This window comes from Fusarium flagelliforme (genome assembly GCF_020744385.1).
Source record: "Fusarium flagelliforme strain FIESC 12 MPI-CAGE-AA-0113 chromosome Unknown B0J16scaffold_1, whole genome shotgun sequence".
NCBI lineage: Eukaryota > Fungi > Ascomycota > Sordariomycetes > Hypocreales > Nectriaceae > Fusarium > Fusarium flagelliforme.
The window spans coordinates 2,460,219-2,482,447 of record NW_025763503.1 but is presented as its reverse complement, the minus strand read 5'-3'; the positions used below and the strand labels follow the sequence as shown (position 1 = coordinate 2,482,447).

The 22,229-nt window shown below is 50.3% G+C and overlaps 6 protein-coding genes across 6 annotated transcripts; 1 reads left to right on the top strand and 5 right to left on the bottom strand.

Annotated features, from left to right (window-relative positions):
• Positions 1 to 779: 779 nt before the first annotated feature.
• On the bottom strand, positions 780 to 2,537 carry B0J16DRAFT_327559 (carbon-nitrogen hydrolase). Its single transcript, XM_046126114.1, has 5 exons — positions 2,334 to 2,537; positions 2,219 to 2,280; positions 2,014 to 2,106; positions 938 to 1,698; positions 780 to 887 (listed from the first exon to the last, which is right to left on the bottom strand). Exons 2-5 carry the CDS (start codon positions 2,228 to 2,230, stop codon positions 851 to 853), a joined length of 903 nt encoding a protein of 300 aa, XP_045988781.1. The 5' UTR covers positions 2,231 to 2,280; positions 2,334 to 2,537; the 3' UTR covers positions 780 to 850.
• A 338-nt stretch (positions 2,538 to 2,875) lies between these two features.
• B0J16DRAFT_327556 (uncharacterized protein) lies at positions 2,876 to 5,604 on the bottom strand. The gene is made up of 2 exons (XM_046126113.1): positions 4,065 to 5,604; positions 2,876 to 4,016 (listed from the first exon to the last, which is right to left on the bottom strand). Exons 1-2 carry the CDS (start codon positions 5,338 to 5,340, stop codon positions 3,346 to 3,348), a joined length of 1,947 nt encoding a protein of 648 aa, XP_045988780.1. The 5' UTR covers positions 5,341 to 5,604; the 3' UTR covers positions 2,876 to 3,345.
• A 231-nt stretch (positions 5,605 to 5,835) lies between these two features.
• B0J16DRAFT_327550 (Endoribonuclease YSH1) lies at positions 5,836 to 9,159 on the top strand. The gene is made up of 4 exons (XM_046126112.1): positions 5,836 to 6,248; positions 6,303 to 6,400; positions 6,728 to 7,856; positions 7,907 to 9,159. Exons 1-4 carry the CDS (start codon positions 6,096 to 6,098, stop codon positions 9,020 to 9,022), a joined length of 2,496 nt encoding a protein of 831 aa, XP_045988779.1. The 5' UTR covers positions 5,836 to 6,095; the 3' UTR covers positions 9,023 to 9,159.
• Positions 9,160 to 12,177, bottom strand: B0J16DRAFT_296049 (V-type ATPase, V0 complex, 116kDa subunit family). The gene is made up of 5 exons (XM_046124429.1): positions 11,923 to 12,177; positions 11,778 to 11,856; positions 9,714 to 11,726; positions 9,486 to 9,665; positions 9,160 to 9,432 (listed from the first exon to the last, which is right to left on the bottom strand). Exons 1-5 carry the CDS (start codon positions 12,049 to 12,051, stop codon positions 9,260 to 9,262), a joined length of 2,574 nt encoding a protein of 857 aa, XP_045988778.1. The 5' UTR covers positions 12,052 to 12,177; the 3' UTR covers positions 9,160 to 9,259.
• A 611-nt stretch (positions 12,178 to 12,788) lies between these two features.
• On the bottom strand, positions 12,789 to 14,652 carry B0J16DRAFT_259406 (uncharacterized protein; the record flags this gene model as incomplete). Its single annotated transcript, XM_046123211.1, has 2 exons — positions 12,789 to 14,119; positions 14,220 to 14,652. 2 exons carry the CDS (start codon positions 14,650 to 14,652, stop codon positions 12,789 to 12,791), a joined length of 1,764 nt encoding a protein of 587 aa, XP_045988777.1.
• Positions 14,653 to 19,011: 4,359 nt separating this feature from the next.
• On the bottom strand, positions 19,012 to 21,511 carry B0J16DRAFT_14012 (uncharacterized protein). The gene is made up of 3 exons (XM_046121881.1): positions 20,207 to 21,511; positions 19,277 to 20,148; positions 19,012 to 19,218 (listed from the first exon to the last, which is right to left on the bottom strand). The coding sequence occupies exons 1-3, from the start codon at positions 21,421 to 21,423 to the stop codon at positions 19,151 to 19,153; spliced, it is 2,157 nt and encodes a 718-aa protein (XP_045988776.1). The 5' UTR covers positions 21,424 to 21,511; the 3' UTR covers positions 19,012 to 19,150.
• Between the last annotated feature and the right edge of the window lie 718 nt (positions 21,512 to 22,229).

Below are 22,229 nucleotides of genomic sequence, written 5' to 3'. Positions count from 1 at the left end.
GTAACTTTTTTACGACAAGACGATCTGTACTGTACCGAACAGTCGGAGACCGGGGCTATAGGATAATCTCTCTTATACCGTACGGGAACTGGGGATGGGATTCCGCGAGGGTCCATCTCATCGGCGACTACGCGAGAATGAGAATGATTGATTGTTGGGAACATGTTTGCCTTTGTGTTTGAGCCTCAGGGGGCAATCAAACAGCCTTTGAGACCAAGACAAGGCAAGCAGCTGCGGAGTGCTCTCGTAACTAGACCCGAGTGGGTTGGATGAGATCTCGATCGTTTGACAATTGTCATGATATGATATGCACAGAGTACTGTGTCAGTGTTTTGACCTGCAGTCGGATTTTGACTTTTGGTGTAAACGTTGCTGAATTGCTATTGTTAACGTGGTTCAAGGGGACTGTTCGTCAAGCCAAGTTATCAAGGAGAGTTCATATGTAACTCTACTCGATTCTATCATCTAGGCTTGATGGCTTATGCGCACACGTTGCTGACTATCATGCTTTACTGAAAGCGATGGTCATATGGACTTTGCATACATTACACTCGCTGAAGACTGTCATATGAGAAACAATGAAGAAAAACAGCTGGCTGACAGAAGAATTGTCCTCTAAGGTTTAGGGTGTCAGAATAAAGCAGCCCAAATGCCAGTCTAAGCTGGCATACGGCAATTCAATTATTTTACCCCTTATACGTTCAGCGGCCAGTCCTTCTGACACCCTGTCGAGAAGTTCTCTATCACACATGATATTTCGAACTAGTGCAAGGGTGAATGACCCTACTTTTATTCCGCTGTCTAAGTTCTATCAATGCATATTTCTTTACTCCGTCTATGCCTCACTGACCTATGCCTTGGTACAAACCAACTCAGGATAAACATCCCTATCAACCGTTAGCATTGAACCTTTGTATTTCAAAGTCAGTCAACTTACGTTCTCCTCTGAAGAGGCATCTCCTCTCGGATCTGTTCCAAGTTCTTGAGATCAATATCCACAAACCCAATATCTCCCACAGCACCTTCCTCAGGCTCTCCGCCCTCCTTGACACCCTTGAGCTTTAGCACAACTCGTCCCCAGGGATCAACAACGATGCTCTGTCCCCAGCTCGCCCTCTTCTCGTTGTGCTGCCCAACCTGTGCTGATGCGATGATGTAGCTCTGTGTCTCAACGGCTCGTGCCTTGAGAAGAGTCTCCCAATGCACTGGTCCCGTTTTAAGAGTGAAAGCACTGGGGTATGTTAGGATCTGAGCTGGGCGATTCTTCCACGCGCTGCGGGGACCAGGTTGAGAAAGTGCCAGGCCTGCCTCTGGAAAACGCAGGTCGAAGCAGATTTGACTTCCGATGCGGCCTACAGGCGAGTCGAAAGGGGCTGCGAGAGTTGCGCCAGGCTGAACTGTATCACTCTCCTTCATCTTGCCATAGTCGAATGCATGAAGCTTGTCGTACGTTGCGGTATCGTCAACTTCACCACCCTCGTTGATGTAGATAGTGCGGTTCAGAATTCTCTTTGACTGTTCCTGCCCAATATCCGTCTCATCGCGATGATGTATGCCCACATGAACAGCAACGCGATGCTCCCGAGCTGCTTCCCGAAGGCCATTTACGAAAGATGAGATCGATTGCGGCTCTGCAAGCTCTAGAGACTCCTTTCCGTCACTCGCGATATAATCAGCCGCCTCAGGAAGAAATAGCACCTAAAGAGAACGAGTAAGTATACTGTGCGAACAAGAACTGAGACCTCCCAAAGAGAAGTACCGCTATCTTGGGAATACAGTGAGACAAATGATTCCCAAAGACCGGACCAGAGCCTCCAAGACCTCTTTACAAGTCGCCTCTGGCTGTCTCACGGTTAATTTCAACCGACAGACGCCCTTAAATCCAGATCATGCGCCTGATCTCTTTTTCTGACATCTGACGAGTCCTCGTTTGGCCATCTCGATCGAGGGATGTAGAGATTCCTCCAATCCAGACACTTGCAGACGACCAGTCATAAAGTCAACAGGACTCACCTTTGCTTGTCCCCGCGCTGCACTCGCCACCAGTTTGACACATTGTTCCAGATTACCCTTGATCGACGCCGTTGAGCAGATCTGACCGATTGCCTAGAACCGCAAATGTGTTAGTTGATAGTTTGTATATCATACCAGCTTGAAGCAAGGGGGAACTGGTACACATTCACACCCTCCCCTCCAGGAAAAGGGAAAGGAAACAAACCGCAATTGCCATGGTGTATCGCCAAGATTATGGATTCTTTTGAACGGGTTTGGGCGTTAGATCTGGATGCTCAATTAGTTTATGACTCTCCCTTGAAGTGTCCAAAAGGACTTACAGGAAGGGGTGTATTGTCTTGAACCCAATAACTAGGTACTAACTAAGATAGCGCAGATCTTTGGCCCTCGTCTTTGTCTCTGGTTCTTTTTGTTTCAAGTAGATCCGGACCTTTCCGAGTAATCAATTAAATGAGGTTGAATACTCCAACAAAATGATTAACACGATCTTCTCCAGGTATTTAAACGGTTGTTGATAAGGGAGGGGAAACCCAACGATGCAGGTGAGAGAGCCCCACTCTTTCTTATAAGAGGGAAGCATTTGTCATTGACTTCCTCTTTCTTCAACAAACCAAGTTCCAACCTCTCACTAACATGCAAACATCCACAATCAAGGCTAAAAGAGGCTTCTCCCTTGACTCAAGATAAGGAATGTCCTCGTCACCAACCAAGACTAAGATCTACGATCTTCACAGGTTATGTCGAAGCTAATTTCAAGTTCCAAAGTTCAAAGGGTTTTTAATTCTTCTCATCCATGATTTCCCCTTAGAGTTTCTGTCTCCCCTTACCCTTCCCTTTCCCCTAATCCAAATGTACAAGCTGCCACCCCTTTCGCTGGTCAGAAGTTGTTCTTCTAGCTTATAGCTTCAAACGAGTTGAGTAAAAAAAAAAAAAAAGGGCCTCATGCCAGGCAGGGACAAAAGCCCCGAAGAAAAACGTGGTGCGCTCATCTTCTCCACCAATAATCACTATGGTCGAATGTCCTTCAGTCCCAGAAAGAACCCTCCGTATCCTTCATGCTTTCAGTTTCATCGTCTTATTTCCTGCGGTGCAGCGCATGCCCAAGTACTGCCTTTCTCCTAAGTCATGCCTTTAGTTGGGTAAACATAAAACGCCGTGCTAAGTAATATCACAAAAGATGCACGCCGCGCAGGGTATCTTCCTCTAGCTATTCCCCTAGCCCTGGCTAAGTGTCACCAACCCCCACCCCTTGTTTCTGTTTCTGTCTCCTCTCCTCTTCTCGTCTCGTCTTCCATTACCTCACCATATTTTCGTAGTTGTTTGTAGCAATCATTACTTTGGGTTTGACGCGTCCAAGTATAGGTACGCTCTTTGAAGTGCCTTGCCTTCTCGGCCGTCCCTCTCTAGTACTGCAGCCCAATCGCGCAGTTGAATGTTTCGCCCCTTTTCTTTGTCCTCTCTCCACGTGCCGAGTCGGTTGCGTCCTTCGGTAGTCATCGCCATGTTCGCCGGCGCCGGCGCCGCTCCCGCTCCTCCGGGTCCTTTTCCGAGTCCCGGAGCAGTCCTAGTCGGCGTGCTGGCTCCACTGCCTCCGCGTCCGACATTCATCCAATCGTACGTCTTGCCTGTCTTTTTCTTGCCAAACAAGCCACCTTTACCTCCTAGGCCAGCAAAGATGCTACTGGTCGTGTTTTGGCTCTGATGACTGTCAATCTCGGCCGCCTTCATTTGCTGGTTCTTCTTGATCTCCTTCTTTGTCATGCTCTTGGGGGCTTCCGGAGCTGCGGTGCCGGGGGTACCAGGTGCTACACTACCCGCACGCGATGTCGTGCTTCCCGAGTCTGGTATTCCGTCCTTACGCTTTTGACGTTTGCGAAGGCGTGCTTCTTCCCAGTCGCGCTCCTGTCTCGCAAGATCTCGCATCGTAGTTGTCATGTAAGACGAAACTTTAGGTAGCTTGACAGGAGGCGTACCATTTGCCAACCCAGCTGCATCGCTAGAGCCTGTAGATTGTGAGCATAAACTGAAAGTATATCCGTGGTCCTACTTACGCTTTAATGGATTCGTGCTATCCCCATCCGCACTTTCCACAGGAGCTTCATCGACACCGTTGACGGTATCTGCCGGCTTTTCAACAGGCTCTAGAGGCTCCGCATTCATGGGCGCAGCTGCTGGTAACCACTCTTCCGGTACGTCGCCGTGAGACGTCTTTTGTCGGTTCGCTGCCACCACGTTGGCATCTTCTACCAATTCTCGAAGTCGCTGCTTCGTAGCAATTGACAACAATGCTAACTGATCTACCAGATAAGCATCGTGAGGGATATATGAGCCTGTCGTATGAACCATGGTCGAATCCGGACCTGGGGCCACCTTGACAGTCACTTTTGGCGCCGAGAACTGTTCCGGAAGTCTCATCTTCCCCATCGTCTGATTGTTGTTCTTCAAATCCAGATTTAGTCCCAAGTGATGTTCCCGTGCGATCTTATCCGCACGGCGATGCAGCATAGCGACCAGCAAGAATGGTTCATTTATCTCCTGTGTTCGTTGAAGTGCAAGTCTCATCGATGACTCTGTCCAAGCTCTCTCCGCTTGTTGTGCAGCGAACTGTTCCTGCTGTTGATCTTGAACTGATTGGGCAGGTTGGTTGGCTGGTCCCGCACCGTAGAATGTTGATTTCGGCCCGGGCGGCTGGTGTGCGAACCCTGTCCGTGCTTCATCGAACCCGGTCGCGTACAGATCATTCATGTATTGCTCCTCAGCTCGAAGATCAATACCAGTACCAGCAAGCGAATCTGTCACATCGTACTCGTAGTCCTTGGTCGGTCGCTCAGCTGGCCTCTGTGGGGGCCCCATAACACTCGGGCCAGGAGTTGGAACCATCAATTGACCAGGAGCAGGAACAGGAACAGGTGTCATCGTTGCGTTGGTGTACTGAGGCACAGGCGTGCCAGGTTGTTGAGGCTGTTGAATCGGGGGCGTCGAGTTCGGCCGCACGTCTGGAAGATTAAGACCAGGCGTCGTATGCCCATTGGTATAAGGTGTAGCATATGGCTGAGGTAGAGCAGGACTCTGCGCAAAGGCAGGGGATCCTGTTGCGGCAGGCGGCGTCGCTGTGGCGCCTGGGCTCGCAGCGTATGGGGAGGTAGCATAAGGAGACTCGGGTTGCGAAGGGGGACCGTCCGTTCGAACTCGTTTCTGCGGTGGGAGGGCAAAGCTCGACTGCGACGCGGCCGGCGATGGGGAATGCTGCGGCGGAGAGAAGGCGCGAGGCGGCACCTGGACCTGCGTCTGGGTCTGAGGCTGCGCCTGCGGTTGTGGTTGAGCCATGATCAAGGTGACTTTGCTGTCAATCAAAGGTCGATGAGGAAGACGAGGCAAATGTAAGTGGGTGAGTGTGTTAGCTCAGCAGGCAGATGAGCCTGTCAAATCGATCGCGACGCCTCCCATCCGACGCGCTGAATCTCGACGGGGCTCTCGGCAAAGCTGTGAAAACGTTCGGTAGACGAGGGTTTCGTTATGGGAAGGCGCTAGCACTGCGCTTCGAGATGGAGGCGCTGAATAACGTCGTTGGGCGAATATGGTAATGAGCTGGGGGTGGCTATGAAGGAGCGAGCTTCACCTGTAAAACGAAGGTCGCGTAGTTTTAAGGTCACGTGCGCAGAGCCTCTTCTCTGAAATATGGGGAAAGAGCTTCTTATATCATTGAGCGACAAAAAGGCTCCTGCACTTCAGATTAGACCCACTTCGAAGCCGCGCTTTTCGCACACTAACGAGCTATCATCTCCACTAAAGCTCAACACTCTTTATTGTCTTTATTGACACCTTCATCCTTCCCCAAAAGACCGGCTTTTATCCGTTGATTGTTCAAACGCGTCTGCCTTTGTGCCCATACTGTCCGCCTATTCAACCATCCATTCATTCACTCGTCTCCAATTCATTCTACCGATAGTGATCGCTGTCGCAATTGTGAATTGCAAACATTTCCACTACCGGTGGTTTGGAGCCGCTCTACTAACTATCTACCTATATAGAATCTCCCTTGTCGAATGTGAGCTGGACCAACGCTCGGCACCTCCTCAACAATGACATCCAAACGAAAGGCTTCCGCTATGAACGCGGCGGCCACTGAAGAGCCAGTAGACCCATCGGACGAGCTCATGTTTCTTTGTCTTGGAGGAGGAAACGAGGTCGGAAGGTCATGTCACATTATTCAGTACAAGGGAAAGACAGTCATGGTAAGCGGTCTATAAGTCAAGTCTATCACCAACTGGTCTAATACATATTGCCAGCTTGACGCCGGTCAGCATCCTGCATACGATGGACTCGCCGCGCTGCCTTTCTACGACGATTTCGACTTGAGCACTGTCGATGTACTCCTCATTAGCCAGTAAGCGATCCCTTCTCCCAAACTCGCGACGATATACATAGGCTGGACAGGGCGAGGGACGACATTTTGATGTTTTGTGATGTGTTGGAACGGACAGTACAGTACAGAATTGCCCTGTACTGTCGCGGCCAGTATTGTACTTGCGTGATGTCGATATCCATGACTATGCTTCTTGTATGCCAGATCAATACAATACAGTCTTTGCCCATTTCCCTGCCTTACGCCCTTGCTATTCGTCGTTGTGATGCCGTCCTGTCCTGAAACCGCCAGTCGCCAACCTCATAGCTAGCGAGATGCCATCCGAGGATTACAGCTAATCAGCCATAGTTTCCATATCGACCATGCGGCGTCCCTGCCATACGTCCTTGCGAAGACTAACTTCAGGGGTCGCGTCTTTATGACACACCCTACTAAAGCTATCTACAAGTGGCTTATTCAGGACAGTGTTCGGGTCGGCAACACTTCGTCGAATCCAACTACTCAGCCTGTTTATACTGAACAAGACCATCTGAACACATTCCCTCAGATTGAGGCCATCGACTACTACACTACCCACACCATCTCCTCCATTAGAATCACTCCCTACCCAGCCGGTCATGTCCTCGGTGCCGCCATGTTCCTCATTGAGATTGCTGGTCTCAACATCTTCTTCACAGGTGACTACTCGCGGGAACAAGATCGACATCTTGTTTCGGCAGAGGTTCCCAAGGGAGTCAAGATTGATGTTCTTATCACCGAGTCTACGTATGGTATTGCCTCTCATGTACCTCGCTTGGAAAGAGAACAGGCCCTCATGAAGTCGATCACAAGTATTCTCAACAGAGGGGGTCGAGTACTCATGCCAGTCTTTGCCCTGGGGCGAGCTCAAGAACTGCTTCTGATTCTTGACGAGTATTGGGGGAAGCATGCCGACTTCCAAAAGTACCCTATCTATTATGCCAGTAACCTCGCAAGGAAGTGTATGCTCATTTACCAAACATACGTTGGTGCCATGAACGATAACATCAAACGGCTATTCCGTGAGCGCATGGCAGAGGCTGAAGCATCTGGTGATGGCGCAGGTAAAGGCGGACCATGGGATTTCAAGTACATCCGTTCGCTCAAGAACCTGGACAGATTCGACGACGTAGGCGGCTGTGTCATGCTTGCGAGTCCTGGTATGCTTCAGAACGGCGTCAGTCGTGAACTACTAGAAAGGTGGGCGCCCAGTGAGAAGAATGGCGTTATTATTACCGGTTACAGTGTCGAAGGCACCATGGCCAAGCAGATTATGCAGGAGCCCGACCAGATTCAGGCCGTCATGTCTCGCAGTATGGCTGGTGCTCGTCGGCCTGGCGGTGATGGCGAGAAGGTCCTTATTCCTCGAAGATGCAGTGTCCAAGAGTACTCCTTCGCAGCCCACGTTGATGGTGTCGAAAATCGTGAATTCATCGAAGAGGTTCAAGCACCTGTTGTTGTACGTCCATTTTAATCAGTGCTTTAACACAATTCAGCTAACCTGACTAGATCCTTGTTCATGGAGAGCAACACAACATGATGCGTCTCAAGTCCAAACTTCTCTCCCTCAACGCGAATAAAACCACAAAAGTCAAGGTCTACTCTCCTCGCAACTGCGAGGAACTGCGCATTCCTTTCAAGGCGGACAAGACTGCCAAGGTCGTTGGAAAGCTTGCCTCTATTCAGCCTCCACAGAGCATGCACCCTGACCAAGCCGCTACTCCTCCCCTTGTCACTGGTGTGCTCGTGCAGAATGATTTCAAGCTTTCCCTCATGGCACCTGAGGATCTTCGCGAGTACGCGGGTCTTAACACCACCACTCTGACCTGTAAGCAGCGCCTCACTCTCAGTGCTGCAGGTGTCGACCTTGTCAAGTGGGCCCTTGAGGGTACCTTTGGTACTATTGAGGAGCTTCCTGAGATGCGTCGTGGAAAGAACGGTCAGAATGGCCACACCGATAAGATGGTCACGGATGGCGAGGAAACGAAGCAAGAGGAAGCAGATGAAGAAGTTGCTAGCCTTATTGCGGCTTACCTAGTCATGGGCTGTGTTTCGGTCCGATACCGAACAAATGGTGAAGTTGAGGTTGAATGGGAAGGCAATATGCTCAACGATGGCATTGCCGACTCCGTCATGGCAGTTCTCTTCTCCGTTGAAAGCTCTCCAGCCGCCGTCAAGCGTTCGTCTGCTAAGCACTCGCACTCGCACGATCTCCCCGAGGTGAACCCTCACCATTCCGCATCCCCTGAAGAAAGACTCGAACGACTCCTGTGGTTCCTTGAGGCTCAGTTCGGCCAAGACAACGTCGCCCCTGTCACAACTCCTAGGCTACCTCCCTTGGAAGAGGCAGACGACAAGATTAAGAAGGACGGCGAAGATGAGGATGCTATGAAAACTGAGGAGGATGGCGAGGATGCACAACTCCAGGAGAGACAGCAAAAGGAGATTGAGCGTCTGCACAAGATTGGTATCCCGGTTCCTGGCGTGTCGATCAAGGTGGACAAGATGTCTGCTACAGTTTGGCTGGAGGATCTCGAGGTTGAGTCAAGTCATAAAGCTTTCGCCGATCGAGTGAGAGCTGTCGTGGAAAGGGCTGTGGAGGTGACGGCACCTCTTTGGGGTTAAAGCACTGTCTACGTACGAAGTCGAGCATCATCTGTCAGGGGGGTATGTACTATAAATTTTAATTTTGTGTCTACGAAGTGCCAAGCAGCAAAAAACGATTGTCAAATAAGATCTCTAAATCAAAAAGAAACATGGCAAAATACCAGTCTTTCTAATGCACACTATGCTACTTAATGATACAATAAAAATATCAAAGTCTACTGTGACGGACACCGTCCTATAACCTAATCCTCCCAATTAACCCAAGTAATCCTTGAGCTCTTCCGACTCTTCCAACAGAGTGTTGAACGAGAAAGGTGCAAAAGGCCAACCCGCAAACTCGGCGAACTTGGAGAACGACTCGACCCAAGCTAGACGCAGTGAGTGCAACATGGCACTAGTACCTTCCATACACACAAGAATAGCAATAGCTGCACAATGTTAGTATGAAGAGCAGATATGATGAGGGCCAGATACAACTTACATAAGAAGAACCAGCCACCAAAGCTGACAACGATCGCGATGACACCGATGACACCTTGCATCTTCAGCATGGGGCCGAGAGTCATGTCCCAGAGCACAATGCTCAGCTGCTGATGAGCAAGTGACAAAGCCCAAAGTCGAAGATAAGAAGCAGTGTGGGAAACACAGTTCAGGCAAAATTCTAGGTTTTGTTAGCATATGAAAATAAATCACGGATTAATGAACTTACCGATAGTGTGAATGACCTGGTGAATCATGACTTCACTAAATTCAAATTCCTCATGCTCCTCATCAATATTTTGAGAGATCATAGCAACTCCCTCGCCATCTTCGTCGATGCTGTTACCATGGCCGTTGGGTTCGTCGTCATCACCGTCCAAAGCGCTAACTCGAGAGGTTTCACCTATACTACGGTATCCCTTGGCGCGTGCGCGGTTATTCTCCCAGCGGAGGTAGAAAGGCTTAAGGAAGAGAAGAATGGGAACTTGGACGACAGCCAGAAGCAAGAGAATAACTTGGATAGTTCCTTGCCCGGCGTAGAGCTCTTCACCGTCGGGGATAGTTCCAGGTTGGAGGAACATGTAGATCAGCATGTTCAACAGACCAGGAGGCTGACGATCAGTACCTATCCAATCGACGGACCACTTGTAGATAATGCAGAGAACAAGGTAACCGAAGATAGACTGGAAGAAGATCATACCGGGGATGAAGTTACCCCAGATATCAATAGGCTTCTTGAAGTGGCGAGCGTTGATGTAAGCGAAGCAAAGAGAGTAGGTCATGTGAGCCCAACCCAGAATGATACTCATCTTCATCTTCAAACTGTTGCTAAAGAGAAGGTCGTTCTCACTACCATGCCAGGCATAGTCCAGACCGAAGGGATAGCGGTAACCATCATCGTTCAAAGTGGCAACGATAGCAGTGTTGTTCGTGTAGCCCTCAGGTTTCTTGAATTCCCAGGCGCTGTCGAAAAGGGTCATGGACAAGGAGAAGACATCGTTGTAGATAAGACCAGTAAAGACAGAGAAAACAGCCATGACCAGAGCAATGTAACGACCATAGAAGATCATGGCGAAAAGCTCGAAGGTGACCTTCTTGAGCGACTTCTCCCAGTAAATCATAGCAAGAGCGGCTGAAAGCATGATGATGGCATGGCCGAAATCACCAAACATGACAGCGAACAAGAAAGGGAAGGTAACAAAAACGGGCATGGCCGGGTTGACCTCCTGGTAAGTAGCGGTACCATACGCGTTAACAATGGTCTGGAAACCCTCGGTAAACTTGTTGGTCTTCAGGTAAGTTGGCGGCGTCTTGTTGGTTTGGATCTTATTGATGATTGAAGGAACAGAGAGGCCAGCTCTGTTAGTAACGTCCTGGAGTGTTGTCCTGATCAGGGGAAGATCGTTGGTAGGAACCCAGGCCTCGGCGATAAGAGTTCGTCGAGCACTATCATAGGAGAAGTTATTGAGTGTGTTATAAACAGCCTTCTCCTTGGCGACAAGGACCATCCAGGCTGAGAGCGACTGGGAGATCTGGTTGAGCTCTGCCTGAAGAGTAGCCTGGGTGTTCTGGAGAACATTCTGGACATCCTCGAGACGGTTGTTGACCTCATGAATCTGATCACGTCGGAGATCGCTGTTCTCGTCGACGTTGTAAACATCGGCGCCCATCGACTCCGAGATTTTGCGGATCTTGTTGAGAATCTCCTTGCCGTGGGCGAAGATGACGAAAACATTCTTGTTGATCGCCTCGTTGTTGGTGGGATCAATCAAGGGCTCGGGAATCTCAGACTGGTTCATGTAAAGATTACCACGCAGAGTTCGCCAGAGAATACGCTCAAAGGAAGCGACTCTATCTCTGGCAATGACTCCAGCTACGAAGCCAATATTCATGCCGGAGAAGGAGCGCTCAGCGTCAGCACCGCTCTGGTTGTGCTCGATGTCGGACAGCAGAGGAGCATCGTCGTTGTCAGTAGAAGCGCGAATCTCTTCAACATTGCCGTGAGCACGGTCAAAGAAGCTGCCAGCCTCGCGGAGAACCCATCGCCACTCGGTCAAGTCGCCCTCGCGCTTCTTCAAAGTCTCGTAACTCTCGTTAAGGGCGGAAACACGCTGCTCCAATTTCTGGCTTCGCTCGGCAAGCTCGTCAATTTCGGAAGTCGATGGGGAGGCAAGTCTTTCGACGTCGAGGTCCAGCTTCCTGAGCGGGATTCCGATCTTGTCCATCTGAGCGTAAAAGTATCCTGCGATGTGTTAGATTCCAGTGTTTTGGTGGATCCCGATGGATGACGTACGCAGCTGTCGCTCGACATTGTCGAGACGTCGAATCTCCTGGGTAAAAGTACGTTGAAAAGCGCTGACATCTTCGTTGAGCTGTGATAAAAGATCGATAGGTTAGCAAAAGTTGATGATGTAAACATTGATGGACGGGTTGCCTACATCGCGGAACTGGCAGAGGCCAAGCTCTCCGAGCGCAGTAACAACTTCGCGGCCGATTTCATTGGAGACATAGAGCTGGACCATGCTCATGTCCGCAGAGCGGAACGGGGTGTCGGGTTTGGGAGCCATGATGCCGTCGAGCACCAAAGCTGTATAGTCGTTGATAGGAGCTTGTTCAAGGAGCAAGGCACGCTTCGGCGCGGTTACGTCGCAGGAGGCTGTCTTTGCCACGGGGCCTGGTTGATCCGAGCTGAGCCCCCACGTGACTCTTCCAGTCAAGCCACTAAAGTCTCAGCGCCACAATTAAGCTTTATGCCACACTTTAACGCAGGGACAGCGAGGTTTGTTATTATATAGATTCTACTTCCCTAGTTTATCTGGTATCGATAATGCCCATGCCACGATAGATAGATAGGTATGTATGCAAAAGCTTGTCTAGTGAGCGCATATTCTCGAAGAGTTAAAACCCTGTTTCTTGACTTCTGATAGGCTGTGTCTAACTAATTCAACATGTTACTGCCATGTCTTGCGGAAAGTTTATACGAATATACCTCCAGACATTGATTTATTGTCGCCACTCACATTATTCACATCCAATCATCTTTAGATTAACAATTTCATGAAAGTCATTATTGATTATCTACACGTTTTTTCTCCCTCGTCATATGCATGCCTCAGAACGCTTTTCCATCAAAATGACTTTACTTTTGATCGCTAATTTTCAACCACCATACGCCGGGATATCAATCAGGCCATAATGCAACCCAAATCTAACCATGAAGTAATAAATCCAGAAACACCCCAAAATGATGTCAAGAGTAGAGAAATTCACCGTAGTGATATGTGTAAGCTCGGAGGTCGGCGATTTACAGCCTTCGGCCGAACATGAACGTGCCGTACATGCCTCCGACGTCGGCCTTCGCGACTGGGATCTTCCTCATGCCCCAGCTCTCAGCGCCCAGCTTCCACCACCGGGCGCCGCTATCGAGGTCTGTGTTGATGCGGACTAGCCAGTATCGGCTGCCGAACTCTTTAGGAGTCCACCCAGCACGCTCAAGGTTCTTCTTTGCCTTGGCCGCTCGTTCATATGCACGTTCCTCAAGCTCGATAACCTGCAGAGGAGCCGAGGCGGGGGTAAGAAGAGCGCTAGCGCTACCAATGATAGTGTCCAAGTCGGAGATATCAATGTATCGGAGGCTATGAGGAATCCACTCCTGAGCCTGATACAGGAGCTGGTGAATGTCACGGAGATCGAGGCCTCGGCCGATAGCAAGTTCCTCCAAGTGCTGGACCAGAGGGGTGAGCAGAGGAAGCTGGGAGGGGTCCATTCTGCTTCCCTTGAGACTCAGGGATCGGATCGTAGGAGGCAACCGAGGAAGAATAGCATCAACGTCAGCCTTGCCCAGCAGGAGGTGGCTGCTGGCATTAGTAGCAAGGCTCAGAACAGTAATGGTCGATGTGATAGCAGGGTGAGTAGTGATGAACTTGACAACCACTTCAGAAGTGAGCTCACGGCACTTGGCCAAGTTCAGATGAGTGAGTCTTGCCGTCTCAGGCAAGCTCTGGAGAGCCTTGTCAGTCACTCTGGTTCCAGCAAGATCGAGGTGAGTGGCTCGGTCGAGGCGGGGCAGAATGGCTTCAAAGACGGAGCCAGGCAAGTTCAGGCACTTGTGGAACGAAACACGAGTAAGAGTCAAGGAGTCGGGCCACTGCGCCTGAAGAAGGCTATTGAAAGAGTTCTTGAAGAAAGGTGAGGAGCAGCCGGCAAAGTCAACAGCTTGGAGTCGGGGCATATCGAAAAAGAGCTTCTTGATCACCTCAGGTCCAAGATCCTCATCAATGTACTCCTGTGCCAAGAACTCCTGCAGGTATGGGGTTAGCTCGAGACATTTGTAAAGGGTCTCGGAGGTCAAGTTTCGGGTTTGAGCTCGCTCGCTCGCAGTAGAGAAAATGGTGGAGGGGTTGAAGTGGCTGAAGTCCAATCGCCGCACGATGGAAGCGAGGGCAGGGTACTCGGTGACGGTTGCGAGGAACTTTCGGAAGATTCGAGAGTGAGGGATCGTAATGTGACGGTAGAGGGTGTTGAGCGTCGCAGCATGGATAGATCGCGAAGTCAGCAGAAGAGCCATAAGGTCGGCATTTCGTGGTGTCAGTCCATTAGGAGGGATCTCGATGACAAGAAGGTCAATGATAGAACCTGTGATCGGCATGTTAGTGCACTGATGCATCATATAATTGGGACTGGGGTTGCTTTGGCAGGTTTCAATTAGAAAACCCTTGTTCGCAAGTGCACGTACCTAGAACTTCGCTGGGGAGTCGCTCGAGAGGAGAAGTTCCGGTCTCGTAGCCGTCAAGGGAAGCTTCCTTGGTGACAGTGGGAGGTGCTGGAGAGCTCCATGTCATGGACAACTTGTGAAGGTCCTCGCAGCTGCGGCTGGCGGATTTGCCCTTGATGGGGATCTGCTTCCAACCGCGAAAGTTATCCGCGGGGAACCAGAACCCATGAAGCCGACTGTGAGGCTGCGTCAGAGGAGCCTGAAAAGAAGGCGATGCAATCTCAGCGGAGGGTGAGGGTGATTCGTCGAATACCTCTTCCGTTCCCTGAGTGTAGGAGGAAATCTTGGAACGTGTAAAAGTCTGAGCTAGACCATCGTCGTTTTCTCGAACAGACGAGAAGGACGAGCGGGCGGTCTTGTCGCTGTTGCTGTTTGGAGACTCGGGGCGAGACATCTTGGCCTTGAGCAGAGCAGAAAGGTCAAAGTAGCCAGGTGCTGAGGGTGCTGAAGGCGAAGGCACCGCGGGGTGCGTGGGAGTAAGAGGGAGAGCCATTCAATTCAATTAAACAAAGATATGCAATGGCCGACCCCGAAACAGGACGGAACGGTAACGTTTAGGTAAGGTAGGTCTTGGTCTTGGCTGGAGAACTCAAATTGCCAACCCAACGGTTGGCAAAAGTCCAAGTTCTAATAAAAAAGAGAATGAAAGTATTCACGGAATCGCAGTGGCGTTGTATGAGCCACCGACCGGATCCGGGAGGTTTTGTTTGTATTGGATTGGATGTATTTGTTTAGTACTTATGCCGATAGAGGGCGGCGAGAAGCGATGACGACAGAGGTGAGTCTACTCTGCGAAGCCGGAGCGAGATCTGAATGTGTTAATGTTAATGTGACAGAACCCTTGATAGGATCTTAGGTTCTAATTCTGTTTCTTTTGATCGTGAAAAGGTCTGAATTCTAAAGAGAAGAAACGAGGGCAAAGGTCGGCGCATCAGGGCTCGGGGGCGTGGATAGTTATAAACGAAGGAAACAACGAACGACTCCACGAGGCGACTCTCTCGAGTTTAGTGTAAGTTGAGTTTTTGACTAGGGACGGGACCTCATGACGGGGACTGGAGGGTCCAAACACCACACCTTAACTGGACGCCCAGGAGTACAGCAAGTCAAGTCACTGTAAAAGCCATGACCAAGACCAAGACCAAGGCGAACCCCGAACGATGGGAATGGAAGGAAAGAAACAAGAACAAGCTAGAGAGCGGCGCCACTGGGGCTGGCTCGCGTCTGTCTCCAGGGACGTTACGATGGATGCCAGGCCATAGACCATGCACGGGGCATTGGTTTTAGCTCAGGATCGCACAATATTGGGTAATGGAAATCGAGGACTGGATGGACTTCTCGGGTCCGGAGACGTCAGGTGAGCAAAAAGCGACACGACACCATGGAAAAGGGCTGGTCCCCTTGGTTCCCAACCAGGACGACCAAAGGAAAATCAGTCAGTCAGAGTCATCTTTTCATCCTCATCCATGGCTTCAATATCCAATGACGATTTATTAGCGAGTAATGATAAGCCAAAGACCGCTTCCCTGTATCCAAACAGAGAAAAGAATTTTGCTACTGTATAACATTAACCGCTGCCTGCCATTGGGAAAAAGAAGGTGTGTGGCACTCGATTGGATGAAACAAGTCGGGATTGGGTAATGAGAACGACCTCGCTGAGAAGCCAAGACTAACAACAGCTGGGAAAAAATCAGAATACTCCAGCTTGACCGTCTACTAATTTTGTCGACATCCATCCACCGACCACCACCTAAGAATGCATCCACCAAATTTACCCATACACAATTACTCATAATCTTACTTACTGACGATCAGACGTTTACTGTACTGTACAGCTGTCCCGGATCGTCCCAAACAATTGCGTCTTCATGCATCCTTTTGACGTGTATCATGTATGGTTATGGTACCTTTATGTCGTACAACTTATACAGCGTCTACTCCGCGGACTTGGACCTTTCTGTGTTTCCACCGTTTTCATACAACACGGCACAGCCTACTCACGACAGCAATCCTCGCAGTTCTGTTGAGTCCAGCCAGTGGGTTCAAAGGTAACGTAGTAAAACGTAATATAATGACATCCATTGTTAATGGATGGGCAGCTGCATCTGTAGAGTAATAGAAATACACACACAACCCCGCCCTCGTTTCACAGGCTTCCATGGCCTATCCGCTAGAATAGATGCCCCAGATCTAGAAATTGCTTCTTTGACAGATTCGCCGAGATCCTCGTGACTATCATAGCCAAACACGTCGGGAAAGCCAGAGATGCTATTCGACAATGGCTTCTGGACCCTTGGTGAATAAAAAAAAAACAGACAGGACAGCTGCAGCACCGTGACGGATAACGGCCAGTAAGGTCACAAGGTCAATCTGACAATAGCAATTGAGGCAAAGTGCGCGAAGAAAAAGAACCTTTCTACCTTCCCTTTACCTTTTACGCCGCCTGCAAAGATACCTTACCCTCGTTGCACCGCCGGTTTATTACCACCCCCGAAGGCTGACTGGTTGCAACTCAACGCCGCATTGCCGAATTCTTTCTTTTGTCAGCAAATGGGACCAGCATGTATCAAACTTTGTAACCGCCATAGACGACAGATCAGAAAGGTCGCTGGGGAAAACGAGAATAATACGTAAAAAGAGAGGGAATTTCCCGTCGAGGACCGGCTTCTATTGCCGGTCTCCAGAATTCCCAGATCCCTTAGAAGGGTTCTTTTCAAGTAAACATTAGACTACCATTGCCCTCCTGGTGGGCATCTCTTGTCTTTTTTCTTTACCGGCACCCCGTTTCCTCCGGCACTAGTCGTAGCGCCGACTAGAACTTAAACACGCGAGGCCGAGACCGACACGGAGAACGACCCCGACTCCAGCCGCCGAGACAGGTCAGGTCACGGGACGTCAATAGAGAGAACAACACCATCTCGCTAATAGCATCACTTTAACCTATGCCTCATGTTAGGAGGCCTTAAAACACCGGGAGTCCTCCCCGAGTATCAAAGCACAGACATAGGCAATCTCTCATCCACGATCAAGCAATCACCATATGATGTTGATATTGCATAGTGCGACTCACATCCTGGCAACGTGCGATTCAGTTCACAGCACGTGCCTCATAGTGTCTATTGAACGAGATTAGATTATTCACATCACTTCTGCCCCGGAATCGTACGTACGTGTGTAATTAAGCTATATCGGCTGTTCTGCAAATGGCACGGGGTAGACGCCGCCTCGCCTCATTAGTTCAAGACATGCGCCTCCAACCCCTGGATCCCGAGAACTACCTAGACTGCTGAATGCCAGACATCGTGATCAATATTATGCCAGGTTGAGAAAGGGGTTCACGACAGGTTTTGTTATGCAACACAATGTGTTACAATTACGCCATCAGCTTGATAGATGAATCCGGAATTTGGCATCAACTATCGCCAACACTTTCCAGCTTCGTTCATAATTTTGATAAGAATTATATCATAATCATGATCTCTTTCTCTTCCGATTAAGCGGCTCCGGTACGCGGCCGGGAGTCTTACAAGCGCCGGTGTACCCGCACCCGCACCCGGAGCCTATCACCGAGCAAGAAAGGGAAGCAACAGACAAAAAAAAGGGAAACCAGAAGCATCGACCATTGAGAAGAAGGACACTCTTACCCCGGATTTTCCTCAACGTCATGGCCTAATTTGTCTCTTTCTTTTTTTCCCCATCGCTCTTCCAACGCGTCACTTGACCTTCCATCTCTGCCACCTTGCACCTTCCTCGGGCAGTGGACAGTCTTCCCGAACCTCCGGGAGCTGCAGCTCCGTGCCACAGTGATGGTTTCCTCAATAGCCACTACAGCTCAGGGGCTTCTACACCACTTCTCTTGTCTCTTTTCTCCTCTTACTTTCCTAGATTAGATTAGATATCTTATGCCTGCCTTCCCATCTCAACAAGTTTGCAGATCCTAGCCCCTCGGCTACCGTCGTCAACTAAACCTAGAAAGAGCACTTGCAAGCCTCACACAACCACCAGAAACAGACAAGGGAGCTCCTGCCGTTGGTCAACATTTCCCCAACTTTCCACCCCTTGCAACCTTGGGGCGGCTCAAAATCAATTACCTAACACTTTGCCCTTAGCGGTCTGCATCGTGAACCTCGTGACGCTTGGTTTGACCACCCCTCGTTCGACCTTTGTCCCTTCTTGCTTCACTGTTGGCCTCGGCTGGGCTTGAGCTGGGGTGGTTCTAATCTTCCAATAGCCTACTAACCACCATCAGCTTGACCACATCGTGACTCTCCCGTCCTCTCCGCTCCGCTCCTCTGCCCATTCTTGTCTCTTCACTTCTCCTCTTCCAGTCCTCACTAACACTAACACGCATCAAGCAAGTGCTTCTTCAACTGGTCAAATCCAACGGTATATTCATTCCGTCAATATGATGGATGAATTGGATGCTGATGCCAATGGCCACCCCTCAAATACTCCCCCGCATTTTGCCCCTGGGTCCATGTCAGGCCCATGCATGTTCGTTCGCATCTTGTGCATACAATACCTATCAACTACACCATCCATGTCGCTTTCTATAGAACACATAATGACCCTTGGAAGGGGACAACCGTCCCACTGTCCGCTATACCGTACTTGCTAATCGCTAGGCGAGAACTTCATAACATGAACTTGCACTCCAACTCTACCGGATGAGAAACACAAAATACAAGACCGGGTGCTGTATGACCGCGTCCGCCACTCTCCCAGAAACAAAAGAAACGCCGTATGTGTGTGCCTTTTCGTATACATAAGCCCATTCTCTAGGCAATGCAATGCAGTGCAGTGCGGTGGATTTCGTTCCACCACCAATCGTCGATTAAATATGAGGCCATCGTGACTGGCCCGTGAGTCCTGTCACCGATAAGCCACATGACCTTTCATCGGCCATTGGACTTTTTGCTGCCCATCTTTAGGCGTTCCTTGCAGTCTTCGCAATACCATTTTGCTATATTCGGTTAGCTTTTTCAGCTCTGGCCAGTTCAATTGCTCTTGCGATAACTCACCTTTCGATGTTGGCGCAACCTTGAGTCCAACACACTCCAGATGGAACCATTCGCGAGGGCATTCATCAGCATCGCACGCTACCATTTCGCCGTAACTGACTCCGTTACAGTAACAGTAAGTCGGCTCATCTGCGTCAATGTCGGCGTCATCCTCGTCGCCCTGCATGCTGCTGTTCGTATCTTCGTCTGCCAGCTGAGCAACGGTGGCATGAATGGTAGGACCAGCTTTCTTTTGATTCTTCTTTCCTGTGCCAGTACCGTCGTTGTTTCTTGAAGAGCGCGATCGGGGCGGCACCGCCTCTTGAAATGTTGATAATGCTGGCGTCGACGGTTTACTGGCTCGGCCGCTTTTCGTTGTGACTGTAGGTGTCGGGGCAGCTGGGGGTAACGATTCACTCTTACGATCATTATCATCAGACTTCTTGGCATCTTTCTTGCTATTAGTCGTGATGGGAGCCGGAGTTGCGTTGGTGACGGTGTTGACAGTGGTAGCTGGCGGAGCAGACGCAGATGTAGCTTCTGCTTTCTCAGTTTCCTTCTTGGGATTCTCGGTCTTGATCGACACACTCGTTTCTTTGGGCGTTTTGGGCTCTGCAGTGGTACCGTTCCGAAGTGAGCTGTTTGGCGGAGGCCCAGCATTTGGTGTATTCGAAGCGTTGCCATTGGGTTTGCTGGAAGCTGGTGATGGCCGTGCTTTATTATTATCTGCGTTTGTAGTTTGTATCGAGTTCTGTCGCGAACGGGTTGGTGCCGGGGTCGGTGTGGGAACCGGTACTGGTGATGCGCGAACAGGAGGAAGCTTTGGCTCGGGGAGCTCAGTAATTACAGGCGATGAGTTGACTGATGTGGACATGCCCGCCACGCCGTTCCTGCTACAAACCAACATGTTAGCGTCTTGTCCTGGGAGTTTTCGAACCGGTGCACACATACCTCTTCTTGGACTGGCCGCTACCTGAAGGCAGGGCTTTCCTTTTCTTGGGCGCCTCAGGGGCGGGAGTTGCTCGCGGGCTTGTTGTCTTTGCCTTCGGTGCAGTGTTGCCAAAGACCGCGCTCATGGCGCGCTCTGCTGTCGCTGTAGCACCGTTGGTTGGCTTTTCGACCTTACGTCGCTTCGGCGGCGGATTGCCGTTATTATTCGCGGCTGTAGAGATACCCAGGCCAACATTGGCAGTTTCTGCTGCTGCAGCGGCCGCTGTTGCTGTTGATTTCCTTGATTTTGTGGTCTTCTTTGGAGGCTCAGGTTTGTGCTTCCCATCATGATCGTCGCCCTCAGAGTCGTGGTTGTGATTATTAGGATTATTATGATTGTTATTGTGGTTTCTCGAAGCCTTCTTTGCTTGCACGGCCTGCTTTCGGGCATCGCTTCTAGCGGCTGCCTCGTCAGCGAGGGCCTGTGCTGCGGCGGAGATGGCTGCGGCACCGTCGCGCCGTGTCCGATCAACATGGGATGCTTTTGAAAACCGATTTTCGGGATATGCCCAGTGTGTGGTGCTTCCCCATTTTGCCTCGTCGCTGAACTCGTTCTCCAGGTGTGGCCAGACGTCTTCAATTCGAGTGAGCTGGGCTTCGAGTGCTTCATTCGCCGTGCCAATGACGTGGTTCTTCTCTTCGAGCGAAACCAACATTTCTTGGATCTTAAGCGCGGTCTGTCGGAAAAGATGGCGGCGAGGCAGGTTGGATGGGTCGAAAACGAGGTCCCTGTGAGATTCATCGACCGAAGGCACGCTCTGTGTGCTGTTATTCAAGGCATTGCCCGTTGAGCTGTTTTGCGCGCTCATGGGCGCTGAGCCGGGAGCAATAATGCTTGATGCTTCGTTGTTCGGACGTGCCTCGGAGGCGGGAGCATTTGTGGCAGCTTCGACAAGTCGGAAAAGCTGCTCTTCAGGAATGAAAAGCTTAGCATCAACTTCCTTCATGAGCGTGAAATGTCGAACGAGCTCTTTGGGCAGAGCGGTAATGGCATCGGCAAAGTGAGTAATCGCAGGGAAAATGTCGATGGGCTGGTCGGCACCACCGATCGAGTCTCTGCCGGCACCAGAGCGCCCCATGTTCGCAGTGCTGCGCGCAGGATTTGTACGAGTCTGACGAACGGGCTGCGACCGACGGTGCGACGAGTTTTCTGTCGCGGGCGCCTTGGCCGACTTCATGGTGGAAGACGCGAAGGTGAGAGAGGATTGGGGTGATTCGGTCGATCAGCTCAAGAAAAAGACGGCGGGACGAAGCTGGCGGAAGCAAAGCAAGATTGGAAAGAGAAAGTATGAGTATGGGAGTCAGTAAGGCAAGTAACAGTTGAAATAGACCAGATATAAAACAAAGGCCTAGGTCATTTTGCGTTCTGAAGCCGTATGTGTTGAGAAAGTTCAGTAAATACTGAGGAGGGGAGAAGAGAGAGACAGCACGCGTAGTAGAAGTAAGGTAATGTAGCAGAAACGGAAGCGGGATGGGATGGGATGGCTGTTTTCCCATTCAGTTTTGGAGAATGACCTAGCCCAGCGCTGCGAATACCACTACAGCGCCCATGCGCGCGCTGTAACTCATTAGTCTACAGGGCTCCGGCGACTCACGAGGACCCGCAGGACCGGAGAAACCACCCCCCGATGACGGAGATTCTTCTTATCTGATAAGGGCGCATGCGTTCGCGATTGCGACCAAAAGTCAACATGACTTGTAAAGTTAAAGGCTACCTCCAGTTCCCAGATAGAATTTTCGTACAAGTCTTTTGTAAATGACTACGGCCGACTATTAGTAGATGTCCCCTCATTATTGTAGGAAGCCAAGAAAGAACTGTCGAATTGTTCTACATCGCGTGGGGCATTACATGTAAATGACAATTTCGTCATAACCAAGCTCACATCACATACCTTCCCAGCCACGCATGATCTCAAGGTAACATAAGCAGACCAATGATAAGTGAAAGTAATAAATCATATATAACAGAGTGCTTCGCGACGCG